The sequence below is a fragment of the Rhinolophus ferrumequinum genome, chromosome 6, assembly GCF_004115265.2.
Source record: "Rhinolophus ferrumequinum isolate MPI-CBG mRhiFer1 chromosome 6, mRhiFer1_v1.p, whole genome shotgun sequence".
NCBI classification, from domain to species: domain Eukaryota; kingdom Metazoa; phylum Chordata; class Mammalia; order Chiroptera; family Rhinolophidae; genus Rhinolophus; species Rhinolophus ferrumequinum.
The window spans coordinates 54,545,900-54,564,021 of record NC_046289.1 but is presented as its reverse complement, the minus strand read 5'-3'; the positions used below and the strand labels follow the sequence as shown (position 1 = coordinate 54,564,021).

General features: G+C 35.8%; 1 protein-coding gene across 3 annotated transcripts in view; it reads right to left on the bottom strand.

Moving 5' to 3' along the window:
• WDR72 (WD repeat domain 72) overlaps positions 1-18,122 on the bottom strand; it is a 204,887-nt gene that overhangs the window by 151,461 nt on the left and 35,304 nt on the right. For all 3 annotated transcript variants that reach the window (XM_033107033.1, XM_033107034.1, XM_033107032.1), the window contains exons 4-11: positions 11,851-11,929; positions 10,547-10,721; positions 9,797-9,873; positions 8,617-8,736; positions 7,499-7,644; positions 7,021-7,117; positions 2,175-2,316; positions 190-435 (exon numbers count right to left, since the gene is read on the bottom strand). In XM_033107033.1, coding sequence (XP_032962924.1) covers positions 190-435; positions 2,175-2,316; positions 7,021-7,117; positions 7,499-7,644; positions 8,617-8,736; positions 9,797-9,873; positions 10,547-10,721; positions 11,851-11,929 — 1,082 coding nt within the window. The remainder of the gene's footprint in view (positions 1-189; positions 436-2,174; positions 2,317-7,020; positions 7,118-7,498; positions 7,645-8,616; positions 8,737-9,796; positions 9,874-10,546; positions 10,722-11,850; positions 11,930-18,122) is intronic.

Sequence of the window (18,122 nt, the reverse complement as noted above, 5' to 3'; positions counted from 1 at the left end):
GAAAAAACTGTATTAAAATTGAGATACGCAATATATATTGATAACAAACGATGACTACAAGTCATAGGTATACACTTTTTTTTATTAGAAAATGCCAGCAAATATTTTAAGCTTTGGCAATCTTCTTAGTATAGATTTTTTAAAGTTGAAATTTAGATAAATAAATAGGGTTGAATAAAATTCAATGACCTTTTAGTAAAGAACCGCCTTCCAGAAGACCTGCTTTGGCAGCATTCAGAGCCTGCGTAATGAAAATTGTACCATCTTCACAGCCACATACTAGTTTATCAAGACTTGGAACATACTCTGATGAAGTGATTACCACTGTTCCAGCTCCATCTTTAAACCCATAGAAGTAGTCAACAATACTTTGTGACATGATATGATGTTTATCAAAATTATCTTGAAGGGTCCAGGTAGTAGTTATTGGTATCTCTAAAAGGAAAACACACACAAAAGGGAGAATTTGGTTTATATAGTCATCACAGATATTGAAAACATTATCAAGACACCATCCGTTGGGGTACATAGAGGCTCCTTTGCCATCCTAATAGTGGGTTATAGGCAGAAAAGTTCCCCTGCCATCCACTGTCTTCACTCAAAGTGCAACTTTATTGGTCCTCTGTCCTTCAAGTATCCTCAGAAACATAGATGTGCATTAGTGCATTCATTTTAGACTTAGGTCAACTGAAAAGAACTGAGAAACTCTTACAGTGATGTAGAATGGTGGGCCAATCTCATGAGTTCTCTACTTGCCTTAGCAATGTTAAGAAGGAAAATTGGGGGTCTTTTAGTTGTGTGAGGTGAATGGAAGAAATTTATTCTTTAAATGTTAAGAGTAGGAATATCTGAAAATCATACCATAACCCCAGCCAACTATCTATGGCTACCAAGAGTACTGATTACCATTTTATATACCATGTTTCCCTGAAAATAAGACCAAGCTGGACCATCAGCTCTAATGCATCTTTTGGAGCAAAAATTAATATAAGACCCAGTCTTATTTTACTATAAGACTGGATCTTATAATATAAGACCAGATCTTTATAATATAATATAATATAATATAGTATAGTATAATATAATATAATATAATATAATATAATATAATATAATATAATATAATATAATATAATATAATATAATATAATATAATACCGGGTCTTCTATTAATTTTTGCTCCAAAAGACGCATTAGAGCTGATGGTCTGGCTAGGTCTCATTTACAGGGAAACATGGTAGCTGACCACCTAAGCATTTGAACTGGGCCTCCGGCAGGTTCCAGAAGTGGGAGAGGCTTAGCATCCAGGAGCAAAGATGGCTAGTGGAAGCCAACCTACCTCTCTATGAAAGGGCCTCCTCACCCTTGCAGTACACATGCCACAGTGACTGTGTAAATCTCAATCCCAAACCTTAGGCTAGCTCTGAGAGTTTTCATAAAGTTCTATGGTTCTAATGATAAAAAAGGTTGACTACACATTTCATTCCGCTGCTGGAAGCAGAACAAACATGAGAAATCCTAGAGCTGCCATGACGCAGGCTCAGTAGTGGGCATGATATACTTTTTAACTGCTAAAGTTGACTTGTAAGAAACTTTTCCACACACCACACCAAGCTCTAAGTCTATCTCTTGACCCATTTCTTATTAATCTAGGTCTCAATGAATCATTTTGAAAACATTTGGGACAGAAACACTGAAAGTACACAATACCAATGAAAATGGTAACTAATGGAAACTTGTGCTTAGAAATGCAACTATTAAGGACCCTGTGTCTGCTGTGTCCAGACACCCAGACAATGACTCACAGAGATGACACACTGATTTTGAAATAAGGTGAAAAGAGTAAGATGGGTTCCTCAATGTGGAATACATAGTCTCAGGAGTTTGAAAGTTCTCCACAGTACTGTTTACTTTGATGGTTTCAGTTTTTCATTTTAAGAGAAATTACAATAAGCAAATATTAAATCATTCACGTTGCAAAATTTAGTGTCCAAGTTTATCCCTGTGCTTGCTGCCCCAAGAAGCTGTACTAACCCAATAGAGATATTGGTTGAGAAAGCACACGGACATGACAAATTGAAAAACATAAGTATGGTGTATCAGCCTACTCTACATTATTGTTGCCAGCATGAATCGTAGTATATGTGATTAGAAATGGAAATTGTCTTACTTACCTCCAGGGGAACCATCAAACTTGGATATAGGAACATCAGGGATATGCCACAAAGTAATTCTTCCTGAGACTTCACCAGAGAAAAGTACTTTATAAAAAGGCTCTTTCCTTTCATTCATGTAGCCCATGACAAAGGGAAGGCTCTGGTCCAAACAAAAAGTTATTGTTTATATAGGAAAATATCTAAGCATAAAATGACAGTCACTGTTTCTCAATGGAGGACCAAGGTTTCATAGACGAACTAAATTGAAAGTTTCCATTTATTTCTGCTGTTTCAAAAATTTCAAGTAATTACAATCTCTTACTCAAGAAAAGTAAAATTTTATAAAATAAGAAGTGATGTCATCAGCTAGACTTCAGGGAGTTAATAAGAATATCTAACATTTATTGAACATGTTCTGTGTATGTATTACATATACTGTTAGGAGCTTTACATGTATTCAGTTAAATAATGCTCACAATAATCCCATGAAGCTGGTACTATCATTATCTTTACAGATGAATAAACTGAGAATGAAGCACTTGATTTAGCTAAGGTGATTTAGAGGGCAATGGGTTTTTGAATCCAGTAATTCTGACTCAAGAGCCCATATCTTGATGACAATACTTTACTGTCCACTAAGAAGACTTGATTTATTTATGGTCTCTTCAGTTCAAATTGTCAGTTAAAATAGCAACAACAAATATTTGTACGGTAATTTTGTGTTATTAAAATGCTTTCCACTTTCTGTCAACCATTTTTCAGATTTAACATACTTGAATCCAAATTTTCCAAGTACTCACAAAGAAAAACAAAAGTGAATCCATTAACTTATTAAAAATGTATGTTTGTATTATTATATTAATATAAATATGAATCACATATGTATAATTTATATAAATGCCATATATTTATAGAGAGAGAGTTATAATTTTGCTGAGGCAGAATATGACTATTCGGCATCAGTGCTCTGAAAGACATGCTTTCACGAGTGAGTCTAGAGTCTCTCTACTACTCAGTGCAATGTAGATGTTCTTTGGGCAGACTTCTATATAGAGATTATGCACAAAGGAATCAAATTAGAAAAATAAAAACTACCTTTGATGTACAAATAAAAGGCACCCTGAAAAGAAAGCCAAGTGCTGGTGTTTGAATTAAAGAAGTCTAAGAAAATGTCAGTTCCTAGTCAAAAGTATATTTGAAGGTTTGGACTTGGGGACATTAGTGGAAAAATTCTATTCTGTATCTTCAGAGAATATTAAGCGCAGAAATACTGCTACATTTAATCCTCACAACAAAGCTACGAAGTAAATAAATATTGTTAACTCTTGTTACGGAGATAAGAAAACTAAGATAGAAAGAGAATAAGAAACTAATCCAAGACCATCCAACCAAGATATGTAATCCTCTATGGTCCCAAGAAATGAGAACATTGTGGACAGGAAAACAGCTCCAATGAAGCAAGTTCTCTGAATAAATCTTGTTTTATTTTTTTTTGTTGTTTTTTTGTTTTGTTTTGTTTTGTTTTGTTTTAAGATTCAGAAGGCCATTTGGGGTCTTAAGAGTTCTCAAGGCCACCATTTTTGTATATGTTGGAATGGTATTGATAAAATTTGGTGAAGTTGGCTTTTCAAACTCTCTCAAACTTTAGGAACCTAAAAATTGAAGCTCCACAGAGGCTGGAGGATGGCTGGCGTTGGCGGGGGAGGGCACACAACTCCTCCCTCGCAGCTCCGCGTGCTGCCCCTAATGCTCAGGCCCCTGTGCTGCCGTTATCTCCGCTGCCCTCAGCTTCTCACTGCCATTCCTCACTTGCTCACACCCACTCCTTGACACCTCAATCCTCCTTCCCACTCTACTTTTGCAATTCACCTGCCTGCCTGCTCACAGCCCCTTCTGTGAATTCTGATTTTTCATCACAGGACCCAGTACCCATCACAAGGAGTACCCATACTCCAAATGGTAACATAGTAGTCATTAAGAGTGAATTCTCTTGGGCTAATGGCCTGGATTCAAATCCTGGTTTTAGCACATATGAACTCCTTTAAAAGAGCTAATTACCTGACTTAGGTAATTCACGTTAACTTCTTTCTGTCTCATGTTCCCGAACTGTGAAAGAAGGCTAAGAAAGGCACCTACTATGTGGGATTACTGTCAGGATTAATGAGTTGATAAAAGGAAGGCACTTAGAATGGCTCCAGGCACTTGGAACATACTCAATAAGTATTAAGCATTCTTATTGCCTACTTTCAGAATAATTGAGACACTCACTGCAAAGATCCATTACCAGATGCTGGGGCTGAACTGCCTGGGTTCAAATTCTGGGAATTGACTTCTCTGAACCTCGGTTTTAAAATGAGATCACGGTGGGAAGTGATGCAAATGATATGGTGGGAAGTGATGCAAACATACCACGAGTATGTTTGACAATAGTAAGGACTCAAAAATAGTTCCCTATCATTCTCACCAGTGTCATTACTCTTAGTTCATACACTCAAATTTCTTATGTGCAAACCTCAGGTTGTTGCTATCTCAGTTACTCTCACCTCAGTGCTGCTGTCCTACTCCTCAGCTAAGACCCTGGGAAGCCCAGCTCTTCATCTTAATAGCCAGGTGCCCTGCCACCAGCCTCAGGGATCATCAGCTGTGATCTGACGCCAGGGAGACTCTCATAAAGCTACTGGAAGGAAGGCAGAGTCCCTATTCTTGCTACTACAACTCCATCAGCAGCTATGTTCCCTACATCACCAATGGTAACTCTGAGAACATGTGACTCTCAAATCTTAATTTAATTCTATGGTATTGATCAAAAAAGAAAAAAAAGTCCAGTCAATACTACATGTTTACACAGCACCCTTTTCTAAGCCCCATTATGGCTCTCAAATTCATCTCCCCACCCCACCAAAATGCCTTCATTACCTTCTAAAGGCAAGAGCGACTAAGAAGTCTTATATTTAGTGAATACGGGTGATTTAGTGAATATGGGTGTTGTTTGAATAAAAAGAATAACGTCTGACTTTCATTTCTTGGCTGGATAAAGGGCAGGGAAGAGTGCCCTTTATCCAGGATGAGTACACCATCTTCTTTCAGTTCCAGACTATTCTATTCATATTTCACTGGCTTCCAAACACTTCCCACTTTTAAAATACAAAAACAACTGTGGTTGTCTCAATAACTATTATTGATAGAAGACCCAGAAATCTTTATCTGCACATTTTGAGAAACCATGTAAGGTAGCACTTCATAAGATTAGTATTTTTTAAGTTAATTTTTAACTTCCATACTTTTTCCTCATAGTAATGTATATATTGATATTTACAGTAGACTAGAAGTTCCTATTTAGCTTTCAGGGGAATTTGCGCTTTATAAAAATGCATTCTGGAGCTAAAAAGGAAGAAAGGCAGGTCTTTTTAAAGTAACTGAAAATGCCTTTCTGAGTAAGCCGCACTACTGCTTTTGTGATCAACAGCAACCCAAAGCTCTATGTACGCCCACAAATGACTTTGGAAATACTGCTGGATGCCATAATTCTAAAGTTTGCCTAGGCCCCAGTGGTACCTGGAGTTCTCATTTTTGGCTGACAGTTTCTTAATCAAGCTTTTGCAACAAAACCTCACAGATATGTTAAAGCAACAGTCACTGAACTATAGGGTTTCCAACAGCCATGATGTCTAATTAAGCAAACCATCACTCTGTAAAAAGTAACATGCTTCCCTGGTTGACACATCAATAACTCAAAACTCCTCCATTATTGATGAAATATATTTTTGGATAATTAACTGTTGACTAAGTCCAATAGGTTAAAAGAAAACACTTTGGTTAATATTACTATAATAAAATAAGTGCTTAAATTTCCAGACTTCATAGAGTGTCAAAGACACAATTCAGTCGAGTAAAAGCTCACAATTATATCCTCAATTCTCTTCCAGGATTCATAATTATACTTGTTTAGATGAGAAAATTTATTCAGAAGAAGAAATAAACACATGTGAAAATGATCTCAATATATAGTTAGCTAAAATATAAAATAGGATGTAAATTTAAACCATTTGATAAAGTTTAAAAATTAGATACATCAAAATGTTAATAATGTATCAAACCATCTATCAAAAGGATCAGTGAAACGTGTGTGTGTGTGTGTGTGTGTGTGTGTGTGTATAGAGGGTGTCAAAAAAATGTATACACATTTTAAGAAAGGAAAAAGCTGTATTAAAATTACACTGATGGTAACCACTTTGAGCACCTCTTGTAATTGCAGAAGTCAAAACATGACTTGCAATCATCTTTTGTTTTTTGTATATATTATTACAATTTTAATACAGTTTTTTCCTTTCTTAAAAAGTGTATACATTTTATTGGCACCCTCTGTATATATGTGTAACACATACACACACACACACACACACACACACACTCACACACACAGAAATAAAAAATAAATATGGCAAAATGTTGACAATTGATGAATCTAGGTACAGGGTACATGTATGAGTGGTGATTATACTAATTTGAAACTTTTCAAATATTTGAAAAATTTCCAATTAAACTAAGTAAATACATAAAATAAGAAATATTTACAATGGCTATTTATGGTGGCAAATTAGGAATTTTAATTCCTTTGATTTTAAAACATTTATAATTTTCTGTAATAAATATGTATTGTTTATCCAGACTTGAAAAAAATAGGTTTTTTTAAAGGCAAAGTTTTCTCTTCAGTAGCTATTAACACTTAGATTTGATTTTCTTGTTAACAACTTGATGTGATTCTTCAGTTTTTTTCAATCTTGACTCTGTTACAGACAAAGCAGCACTCATCTAAGACACAGAGTGAAGCAGCTTTGAGGTAGTCCCTCTTTTCTTGCATTACCTTATTTTCCTGCACAGAAGTAGAGCACAGCAAATGAGGATAAATGGTCTCTTTAAGCACTCTTCCATCAGCAGGGTATATGCTTTTTGAAAGCCCACTGCGTGGCAAAAAATAAAAAGCAAAGTTTACAACTTTGGGGTCCTTTATTCGTTTTTTTCCCCTCCCACTTTCAAAAGCCGGATGGTACCATTCAAGTTTCTAAATTCTAGTTAGAAATTGTTGGGTTAATAATTACAAGTGACTTTTTGAAAACCCAGCACCAGCTGTACAAGTTATACATGGTTAATCTCATTCCTTCCTCCCCTGCTGTTTTATACAAAGGCTGAAGCCTACCAAGCCCAGAGTAAATCTTCTAGTGCCAAAGTTGTTTTGTTCTGGTTTTTGATCATGGGCAGCATGCAGGGATTTTTCCATAATAAACCTCCCAAAGTTCATTTTCAACCTGAATGTTTTGTACGCCGCTCCCATCTGAGCCCACCTGTTCAGCAGCTGATAGATGTAACTGTGACCATCTTCTGTCCAGATGATGATTCTGTGAGCAGCAAGCACCTCTCCACCAGCAAAGAACTGCCCACTTCTAGTGACTTCAGTGCATAGAAGGGAAAAATCACAGTAATCATAAACCTAAAACACAAAATGAATGGTGCACATTAACAAAAGCTTACAGTCTAATCTGCCAATGAGATGAAAGATAATTTGTGCTTATGAAGACTATTGAGATGACAGCATTAAATTAATGCAACAATATATTAAGTATTAATGATAGGCCACACTATACTCATGTATCAAGATATCTTACTAGTACTTATTTTTTCATATGTATCCTAAGGTAAGTTTCATTGGATAAACTTTATTTAGCTATCTCATTCCAAAAAGTGTCCATGAAACACAGAGACCAAAAAATCCTCAAAATCTCTATAATTTTATCATTTCCATACAGATCGTCCAACTTTAACATTTGCAAAATTTATTACACAAAAAAGGTTTATACAGCAGAAATCCTTTGTTAGACCATACACTTTGCAGTTTCACTTAAAAACATCAGCATGTAAGTAAGACAACACTGTGTTGTTAACTGAGTCAGGTATATCAAACATTAAAAGAAAAAAAGGATGCTATCAAGTGATGGTAACTTTGTTTGTTTGTTTCTTCTTAGAGACATCAATGAATAGATTTAAAAGAAAGGTATACATATTCCCTAAAAACAAATGTAGTGACAGAGCAGGAAAAGAAAAAAAAAATCTATAAATGAGATCAATTTAGGTAGGTGAAAAGTATGAGTTTTCTTTTTAATTCTAAAATTTAGGGAAGCACCAACTTTTGAAAATACTCTAGAGATAAACGCTCAGTATTAATATGGTTTGTTATTAATAAAATGAGCATATACTACTACTTACATAATATCCTGAGAAGCAAAACAACTGAGGAATGGAAAACTAATAAAAATCATTCATAAAAGATAGGTCATCCATGCTCGGGTAATAACGTTATAAAGAGTTTGTATCACATTTAAATCATATTCGTATAATTGTTGTACTGAACAAGAAAAAAATATATTTATATATCACTGGTATTTATTATGTTATTTTATAATACCTTCCAACATTTAGAAAATACCACCAATAGAAGTCTCTCTGTATATGTGCAAAATCGTATTGTCCGGCAGTTCAGCGAGTCAAGAAATTTGGATTCCTTTTCATAGATATCTTGCTTTTCCTTCAAAATGAATGAAAACATTTTAGTACTAGTTCTAGGTAATTTATCAGAAGATGTGCTCCCCTGAACTCCTGAAATAGAGCACACCATTATTATAAAATGAAAAGTACCCCAGTTTTCCTTTAAAGTTTTCTGAACTAAAAAGTTACTTTACAAAAGAACGCGTGAACAGGCAACCCATATGGATTCAAGGATTCATTACATACAATCATTCAACAAACATCCTGTGGGGGATGAAGCTGGATGCTGAGAATGTAAAGATAAGAATAAGTTACTGACTTTCAGACATGGCAGAAATATAACCCTCCCTCCCCCACGCCCCAAAAAAGAAAGAAAATAATTTTTTAAAAATCCTGCGGTATCTGAATCACTATAATAGAAAAATACACAAAGTGCTTTGAAAAGATAGAAGAGTGGCCAGCATAGAATCTATAGAATGCTCTAGTCTCAGTTTCTGAAAATGACGGGTGTGTGTTTCTTAGGCTCAGTATGCCAATATGATTCCTAGGCTTCTTCCACGAAGACATTCCTAAGGACAGCCCAGCGCTCCATGGGACAATCAGAACAATTTTGTCACCAAAACAAATACTAGGACTGTTCTCTTGTCCATCACTTCAACTTGGAGCCTGATGCTAGGGGGCAGGTGAATGAATCCACTGGACCCCCAGTGTACGTGACCCCTAGCTGTTCACAGTCATCGATCTCCCTGCCACCACTCACAGCCAGAAGAAAGCGGGTCTTCTACTGTAAGGGACAGAAAGAGATTCTCCTATGACTTGCATTTTCAATTAAAAATGTACTCAGTGTGTGTGCGCATGTAGATAAAAACATTTGTATATACATGGAGAAAAGGATGAAAGAATACAATCTAACTGTTACCAATGCTCACCCCTGGCATTGGAAGCGGGAAAAGGGATGGCGGAAGTAGACGGAGGTAAAATTTATACCCTTCTATATTATTTTAACTTCTAACAGTAAGCATGTAATATCCTTGTAACTTAAAACAAAAATTCAATAAACATGCTTGAAACTAGAGAAAAAAAGACTTTCACAAACCAACCTGAATGCTGCTGATAGATGAAGAGAGATCCCATACTTTGAGTTCACCAGCTACTGATACGACCAAGAGAGAATCTTCTGTAAAAACAGCAAAGGTTGCATATCAACTGGCCATTGCTAAAACTGGTTGCTTTAAAGATTATTTCATAGTCATTAAAGGATTATGCGGGGATATGTAGATGGAAATATTCTGCTTAGTTGTTTTTTTTTAAAACAAAGATTTTAGATCACATTTTAAATTTTGTTTTAAAATTTCAACGTGACCCCCATGGAATAAGAGAGCACCACTAAAGGCAGAACCGCATTTCAACCATCATTTTGGCAATATTACACTTCCTAGTTGAGAAATCAGTTAAGGACCCAGGCTTCCTTTTCCTGTGCAGTCACTCATTACAGAAACTGAATTCATTACTCTATCTAGAAGATACAGCAGGACAAAAGTTCCAAGCGTCCTGCTAATCCACAACAAACAAACACCTGCTTGTCACTTTTAAAATGTACCAAGCAAAACTGGGTGGTGGAAAGACAGATTCTCCTCTTTCCATTCCATCTTAACCTCTCGCTAAATTTCCAATAATTTGAACCACTGGCCTGGGTATGCTCAGTTTTTCTTGACTGCCTTAGGGAACTACCCCCACTAACAGGTAAACATGAAGAATCATTCTAAACTCTTGCCCAATAATTTAACAAATGGTTCCGAACTGATAGATTTTATATGCAATCTTAGTCTCATATAATATATAACTATTACCTTGAATTCTCACAGAGTGGACAATGCACATGCAGTTGATCCAATCAGGAGACTGACACGATATAAAAGTGTGAACAAGAGTCAAAGTTTTGGCATCAATTATAAGAATGTCTTGATATTCTCCACAGCACAGAAGCCAGCCTTCTCCTGTCATCCGGAATGAGCAGTGGTAATACTATGCAAATGGAATTCAAGCAAAAATTTAATTATCACTTGCAACTAACATGATATTGGTTGTGGCAGGAACTTCTCTGGATTTTTGTGTTATCATCTTTCAATTAAGGTATTACGATGTAGAGCCACTAAAATTTCTTTTAGTTCAGTTATTCCATACTTCTAAAGTGTTGATTTTGCACTTTAGTCTCATTTATATTTCATCGTTTGTCTAGAGAAAGGGGGATCTTTGGTGAAGAAGGACTCTTATTCCAAATCATGGAAAGCTTACAAGTGTACTATTTCTGGAGTGCTGTGTAGAACTGAACAACAACCAAAACCAGGCTCCTTTTCCTAGCAACATTGCTACATGGTGAAAAGAAATAAAAGTGTTTGAGGAGCACCTGAAGCAATTCTTGTGCCAAATAAGTTCTGACAATGACTTTTATTAAAGATTGAGTAATATATTCTACCCTTGATGACCTCTCACTGAGCAGGGTTTTGGTCCCAGAAAGGAGGATGTGCATGTTGCAGTGCAGGTCATCCATGCTAAAAGCAATGAGTGAAACATGAAAAACCCTGTCAGCACCTTTGGAATCATGCACCTACCTTACATATGTGCTTGGCGTCTATCTACCAAAAGCCAAAATCAGTTTTAAATATTGGAAAGTGATTATACAAGTTATGGCTATGCCTCTAGCTCTCTTTTCATAAATAAAAAATTAAGAACCTATCCTCCCAAAAAAGGTTGAAATTGGAAACAAGGTAAAAAACAAAACAAAACAAAGCAATAAACCCTTTTTTTGCTTTATAAAACAGCATGTCATTAAAACAGAATCTCTCTGTGTGTTTGTGTCTGTGCTTATTTTGTGAGTGTGCCCAAGGAAAAATATAAAATTGTCTTTCAGATTTATCTATGTTGAGAGATACAGAAATAAAAGACTCAGAAAAAAAATTGGCTGAGCAATAACTTTGGGGAAGAAAAAAGTCAAAATAACAGATGAAAACGGAAGATATTCTACTTCAATGACAAAATAAAAAATTCAAGAAAAGAACGTCCTCCAAAGGACATTTCTTCAAATGGGTTTACAGAAGTGTGCTGAAGGAGCTGTAGGAACCAGAACGGTTCGGAGGGAAGTGAATGTACTTACACAGATTGCAGTGTGCCTGTAAGGTAGTGTGGCCTTCTCCACGCACTGTCCGTTGGTGACATTCCAAATACACATCTCCCTAGCAGAGATAACTTTGTATTATTCTCTGTCATTTCCACTCAATTGGCTGGAATAATTTTTGTGCCACCAAGTTTTTCTTTAGTGCTACACTTAAATGCAGCTTGATCGTTTATGTGACTTTTTGTTACAGATTACTGGGCAAGAAAATGTTGTAGTCGTTAGCAGGGATGACATACTGTACCTATGTCTTTTGGTTTGGGTAATTACACCCTGTCACCAGCCTGCAAAACTTACCTTAGCGCCAACCTGAAATACAACAAATTGTGGGGATACAGCCATCACAGCTTGTTAGAGTGACAGTACAACAATCTTTACATGGAAACTGCATCCTCTTGAAAATGGTTTATTTCACTGAACTTAAACTACATATTCTGAAAAGCATAATGCATCAACTGCTGCATCTTGCGGAGCTCGGGTATCATTGTTTTAAAAAATAAACAGTGCCACCAAGAGGCCACATTTGGTCTATCATTGATAGGGTTTATTTCTTTGCTTCTGAAATCCTGAAATCATCCTTGCCACTTAATGTCTAGAAAATTCTCATCGTTTAGAAAGCTCTGACTTGGTTACATGTATGTTGCAAAGAAATAGACACAGTTATGAAATACAGCTACAAAAATACATCCAGTGTAAGACAGTTTAAATCTCTATGATTTCTGTCCACAAAAACCAGAATGGCTGTTTCAGGATTGTTTGGTAATATTCTTCTATTTTGAGAGCTTCAACATACAAGCAAAATTTTCCTTGGAAGAAAAATGAAAGCTTTATTGCCTTTAAGGGAGAAGCTGCTGTTAAGAAACAAAAGATATGGACTGATAATGTTAAACACATTTGGTCTTTTGCAAGCTATTTTGTTTTTCTACCCAAACACCGGGACTCAATCTCCAAATCAGTGATTCTCAACCTGGGGTGATTCCCCCTCCCACCTCCACACAAGGACATTTGAAATGTTTAAATATATTTTGGGGTTGTTACAATTTAGGAACACACTACTGACATCTAGTGGAGAAAGGCCAAGGTGCTAGACATCCTATAACGCATATGATGGTCCCCCACAACAAAGAATCCTCCAGTGGTCCAAATGTTATTAGTACTGAGGCTGAGAAACCATTTTCTAGAAACAAAATATTCATTTTTTTAATCTGTTTATATCCAACCTTATTCCAAAAATAACTGAGGCATGTAACTCAATAACAGGAAAAAATGTGTAGTGTGTGTGTGTGTGTGTGTGTGTGTGTGTACGTGTGTGAAAAATAAGACTGGGAGAAATGTACAAATTCAAAAAAATGTATCTCAAAGGTAAAGAAATATATATCAAAAGTAAAAAAAATAGAATTTTAAGCAGTCATCAATGTAACATTTTAACTCTATAAGGGTTTGAGTGTATCAGTGTGGTTCTCAGCTCTAGCTGTACATCAACAATCACCTGTGAATATTTCAGAAATTAGCCTCAGAGATTCTGATTCCATTGATCTGTGTTGGAACCCTCATATGTGGGGTTTTCAAAAGCTCTTGGCCAGTTAACCTGTTTTTAGGTAAGTCTATCTCCAAACTAGTGTTTCGAAACTCTGGCTTTACATTAGAATTGTCAGAGAGCTTTTAAAAAACACTGATGTCTGGGACTCAATCCAGACATCAAACCAGGCTAATTAAGTCCCATTTTCCAGGGTTGGAGCCTGGGTATCAGTAAAAGCTCCCCCAGTAATACTAATGTTTCTACACTCTCTTGAATTCCAATGCTTTCGCTGTTTTTTGCCTATCTTATTTTCTATTTTAAATATGAAAAAGTACAATATCACAAAACAAAAAGATATGTTTTGCCTATCAATTCTATTTAAGAAAAAAAGAAAAAGCAAATTTGTTTTGTATCAAAAGTAGCATTGACATTTTAGCTGGAACTGTACAATAGGCATAATACATAATAAGAAAACATGAAAATTAGCTATTAAAATGCGTATTGTTCTTTTTAAGTACTGTTCCTCATTTGTACATAGATTAAAAAACTTCTAATTATAAAAAAATAAATTTGACAATATCCAAAATTTTAAAACTTAACTTTTTTTTATTTCAATGAAAAGAAAAACGGAGGCAAATATCTATAACTTATAAAATTAGAAAACTTAAATGCCCACCAAAAGTTCCTTTTGAGAAAAGGCCTTTTTTTTCTTATTCAACTCTACATCCCCTTTTCAACAGCTCAATAAAAATTCATTCAGTGGATAAATCAATCAGTCATCACTCTTTCAGAAATACACTATTTTCTCTTAGCCCTATTCCTAATTCCTACTCTCATATTTGTGTGCTTGTAACATTGCTATTACTTTGCTCAAATTTTAATGAAGTGTCTACATGGAGAAGAGATAAACATGAATGTTTTATTTGCCATCTTGAATTGGAAATCCATTATATTCTTCAAGCTCTAATTTCTCTTGCTTGCACTATACTTTTGGGTTTCCTTTGGCATTCTCAGGTTCCTCTTCTTCCATCTGTTTCTTAAATGTTGGCGTTCCTTAGATTTCTCTTTTAGGCATTCTTACATTCTCACATTTCACACTCTCTAGCTGAATTATTTAGTCCCATGACTTCAGGTAGCATCTACATGATGTTGGAAGCACACACCTATTCACTGGGCTCTAGACTTCCATATGCAACTGTCAGATGCCTCCACCTGGATGACTTGCAGGACTGCACACTTTTCGTGTTCAAAATAAAACACAACATCCTCCCTCCTTTGTACCCTATTCTCAATGAATAATGTCATCACCATTGAGTTTCCCAAGTCATTCTTGACCTCACTGCCCTAAATGTAGGGGACTTGCTACTCCAAATATGTTCTCTGAAACAGTAGCATCAGCATTGTCCAGGAATGTGTTGGAAATGCAATCTTCGAAACTTAGCCCAGAACAACTGAACCATATCTTCAGGAGTGGGGCGCAGAAATTTGCATTTAAACAAGCTCTGCAGGTGATCTGATATAAGCTCAGGTTTGAAGAGCACTGTCCAACAAGCCCGAGTGACTGCTTCTCTCCCTAGTATTATCTCTTACTGGTGACTGAAAGTTTTATTGATAAGTAAAAAGATCCTCTTTAGGGGGCCGGCCCGGTGACGCAAGCGGTTAGAGCTCTATGCTCCTAACTCCGAAGGCTGCCAGTTCGATTCCCACATGGGCCAGTGGGCTCTCAACCACAAGGTCGCCAGTTCAATTCTTCGAGTTCCACAAGGGATGGTGGACTCCACCCCCTGAAACTAGCAACGGCAACTGGACCTGGAGCTGGGCTGCGCCCTCCACAACTGAAAGGACAACTTGAAACTGAATGGCACCGTCCACAGCTAAGATTGAAAAGATAACAACTTGACTTGGAAAAAAAAAAGTCCTGGAAGTACACACTGTTCCCCAATAAAGTCCTGTTCCCCTCCCCCAATAAAAAAATCTTAAAAAAAAAAAATCCTCTTTATCAGTGTCAAGACTTTTTACCCTAAAGTTTTATTAACTACATATATTTCTTAACATAAAATATTAATACAGCTATATCAACCTTATTTTGGATAGCATTCATCTAATAAATCTTTCCCCACCCACTTACTTTTAACTTTTCTGTGTCTTTATGTTGTTTTTTCTTTGGTCTTGTCTGACAATCTCTATAATTTAACTGGAGGGTTTAGTCCCCTCATATAATTTATATTGCTGTTTTATTCAGAGTTATTTCAACTATCTTATTTTGTGCTTTCTAATTGTCCCATTTATTTTTGTCTTCTTTGAATTACACTCTTTTTTCTTTTTTTAAGTTAGAAGTTACTATGTATTCTATTTCATTTCTTTTATTATTTTTTTATCTGTTCTTTTAGCAGCTACCTTGGAAATATCACCATGCACATCTAGCTTAAAGTCTAAAGTTAATCAACACCTTTTGATTAAGTTACCTACCTCTAAAAAACCAGAATACATGGAATCTGATCATTACACTATTATATGCAATTGTCCATTAGGATTGTGTAGGGGGAGGGTGGGGATGGGAAGTGTCCATTAACATTATAGTGTCTTATAGTCAGTGTTTATTTAAATTTTTTAAATATTTGCTGCATTTTGTTCAATATTCCTTCTTCCATCTGATTTTCCTTCTGAAATCATTGTTCTTACTGAAGAATATAATTTAAAATTTAGTTCTTTATAGAGGCCCTGTTGGCAGTGATTACAAGTTTTATCAGTATATGTCTTAAATGTTACTATTTTGTATTCATATTTTGAAGATATTTTTGCTCAAGATATAATTCTAAGTTGACTGACATTTTCTCTCAACCTTTTGAAGATATTTCACCACTGTGTCGTTTCATTTTACTGTTGAGAAGTCAGCTCTCAGTTTATTTAACATTCTTTTGTAAATAATACTTTTTCTTACTGACCACTTTCAGGATCTTCTCTCTCTCTCTTTCTGACTCTCTCTCACTCTCTCTTTTTTTTTTTAGCATTGTATCATTTCATCATCAGGTCTCCAAGTGTTTATTTCCTTTCATTTATCCTACAGTTCACTGGGATTCCTGCATCTTAGGATGTATGCATACACATTTATGCCTACACAATACTTTGGGGAAGAAGTGAAAAACTGCATCATGAGGCAATTTTGGGTCCCCTTTGATCCTCTTGGAGGCAGAAATGCAAAGCCCACAGTCACTTCCTGGGACTTCTAAAAACTAAAACTAAATCATTGTTGTTTGGGGGTAATAGGCCAAGTCTAGTAAATGTAATAATTTACTAAATTAGAATATGTTATATTAGAATTATATTAGAATATGTCAAGTACACAGTAGCTAATATAATTGTATGATAGGTGCAGGCCCAGTTTTGGACACCAAAGGGAACACAGTTCTAGAAAATTCAAACCATATTGGAAAAGTCAGACCAAACCAGACTCCTTGGCTATTTAACAATCATACTGTATGGCTCATACAGATGAATTAATCTATCATCAAGAATATGTCCATAATCCTAGATTTTTTTCTGAAAATTGACCACTATGGACAAAAACTTCAAGCTGGAACTCAGTTACTTTTCAGCTCTGTTTCTCACTTACTGTGTTCCCCCGAAAATAAGACCTAACCAGAAAATAAGCCCTAGCATGATTTTTCAGGATGACATCCCCTGAATGTAAGCCCTAATGCGTCTTTTGGAGCAAACCTTAATATAAGACTCAGTCTTATTTTCGGGGAAACACGGTAGCTATTACTTTTTTCAGTTCCCCAAGTAGTCTCAGAAAAAAATTCACCATCCCCCTAATTCTCTAGAGTGAGAATAAATATTCTGCATGTGTCACAGGCTTTGTGGCATCCCTATTGTATGGAAGTTATTGGCCATTGTTAAAAAAGAATGTACTAGGACATTTCACTTTAGCCTTATTCAAAATTCAATCTAAGTATAACAATTATGGCTTTGGTATAAGCTATGAGAATAGGTACTTCTTTGATATCAGTTCCTCTAGCCATTTTATTATAAACTATTTAGTTTCCACAAGTTGGCCACTTGATTTTTCATTCTTTTGGTTCTCAGAATTCAGAGCCATATAATTTTTCCTCAGATTAAAATCAAAAGAGGGGTTCTTTTGTTTTAACCAGTAACCCAATCATTTATTCACAAATACATGCTAACTTGATTCTGCATTCCTGAGTACACTTTGGCAAATAACTCATCAGTGGAGACTAGTTCCTAGTAGCTCTTCCCTCAGTGGGACTTTTTCCTACAACTAAGTTCTATTTCATCAGAACAAACCTCATTTCTATGAAATGACTCCCAAATCACCGTCTATGTTCCTTTCCCTTCTCTCTCCCACCATTCTACTTACAATTGAATTCTCGCCCCTTCCTGTTTAATTTCTCTCTCCCCTTCCTGTAATAATTTCAGACAAGCACACAACATGAAGACTGCAACTATTAAATTGTTTCACAAAACCATGAAGGTTTGGATGGGTTTGCTTAAAAGCTCAATGTGCGTTACTACATGAAAAAAGACAAGCACCCAGACTTTTCCATTTTTAATTCTATGATAGGTGGCATTTGCCAGTATCCTTTACACAGTGAGTCTGCCACAAAGCCTGATACACACGTTGAGATGTTTAAATATTAGGAGTCAGTATTAATTATATTCCTTGGGACCATCACACAAATCACTCAACTGTTCAAGATCTAAATTTTCCTGTATG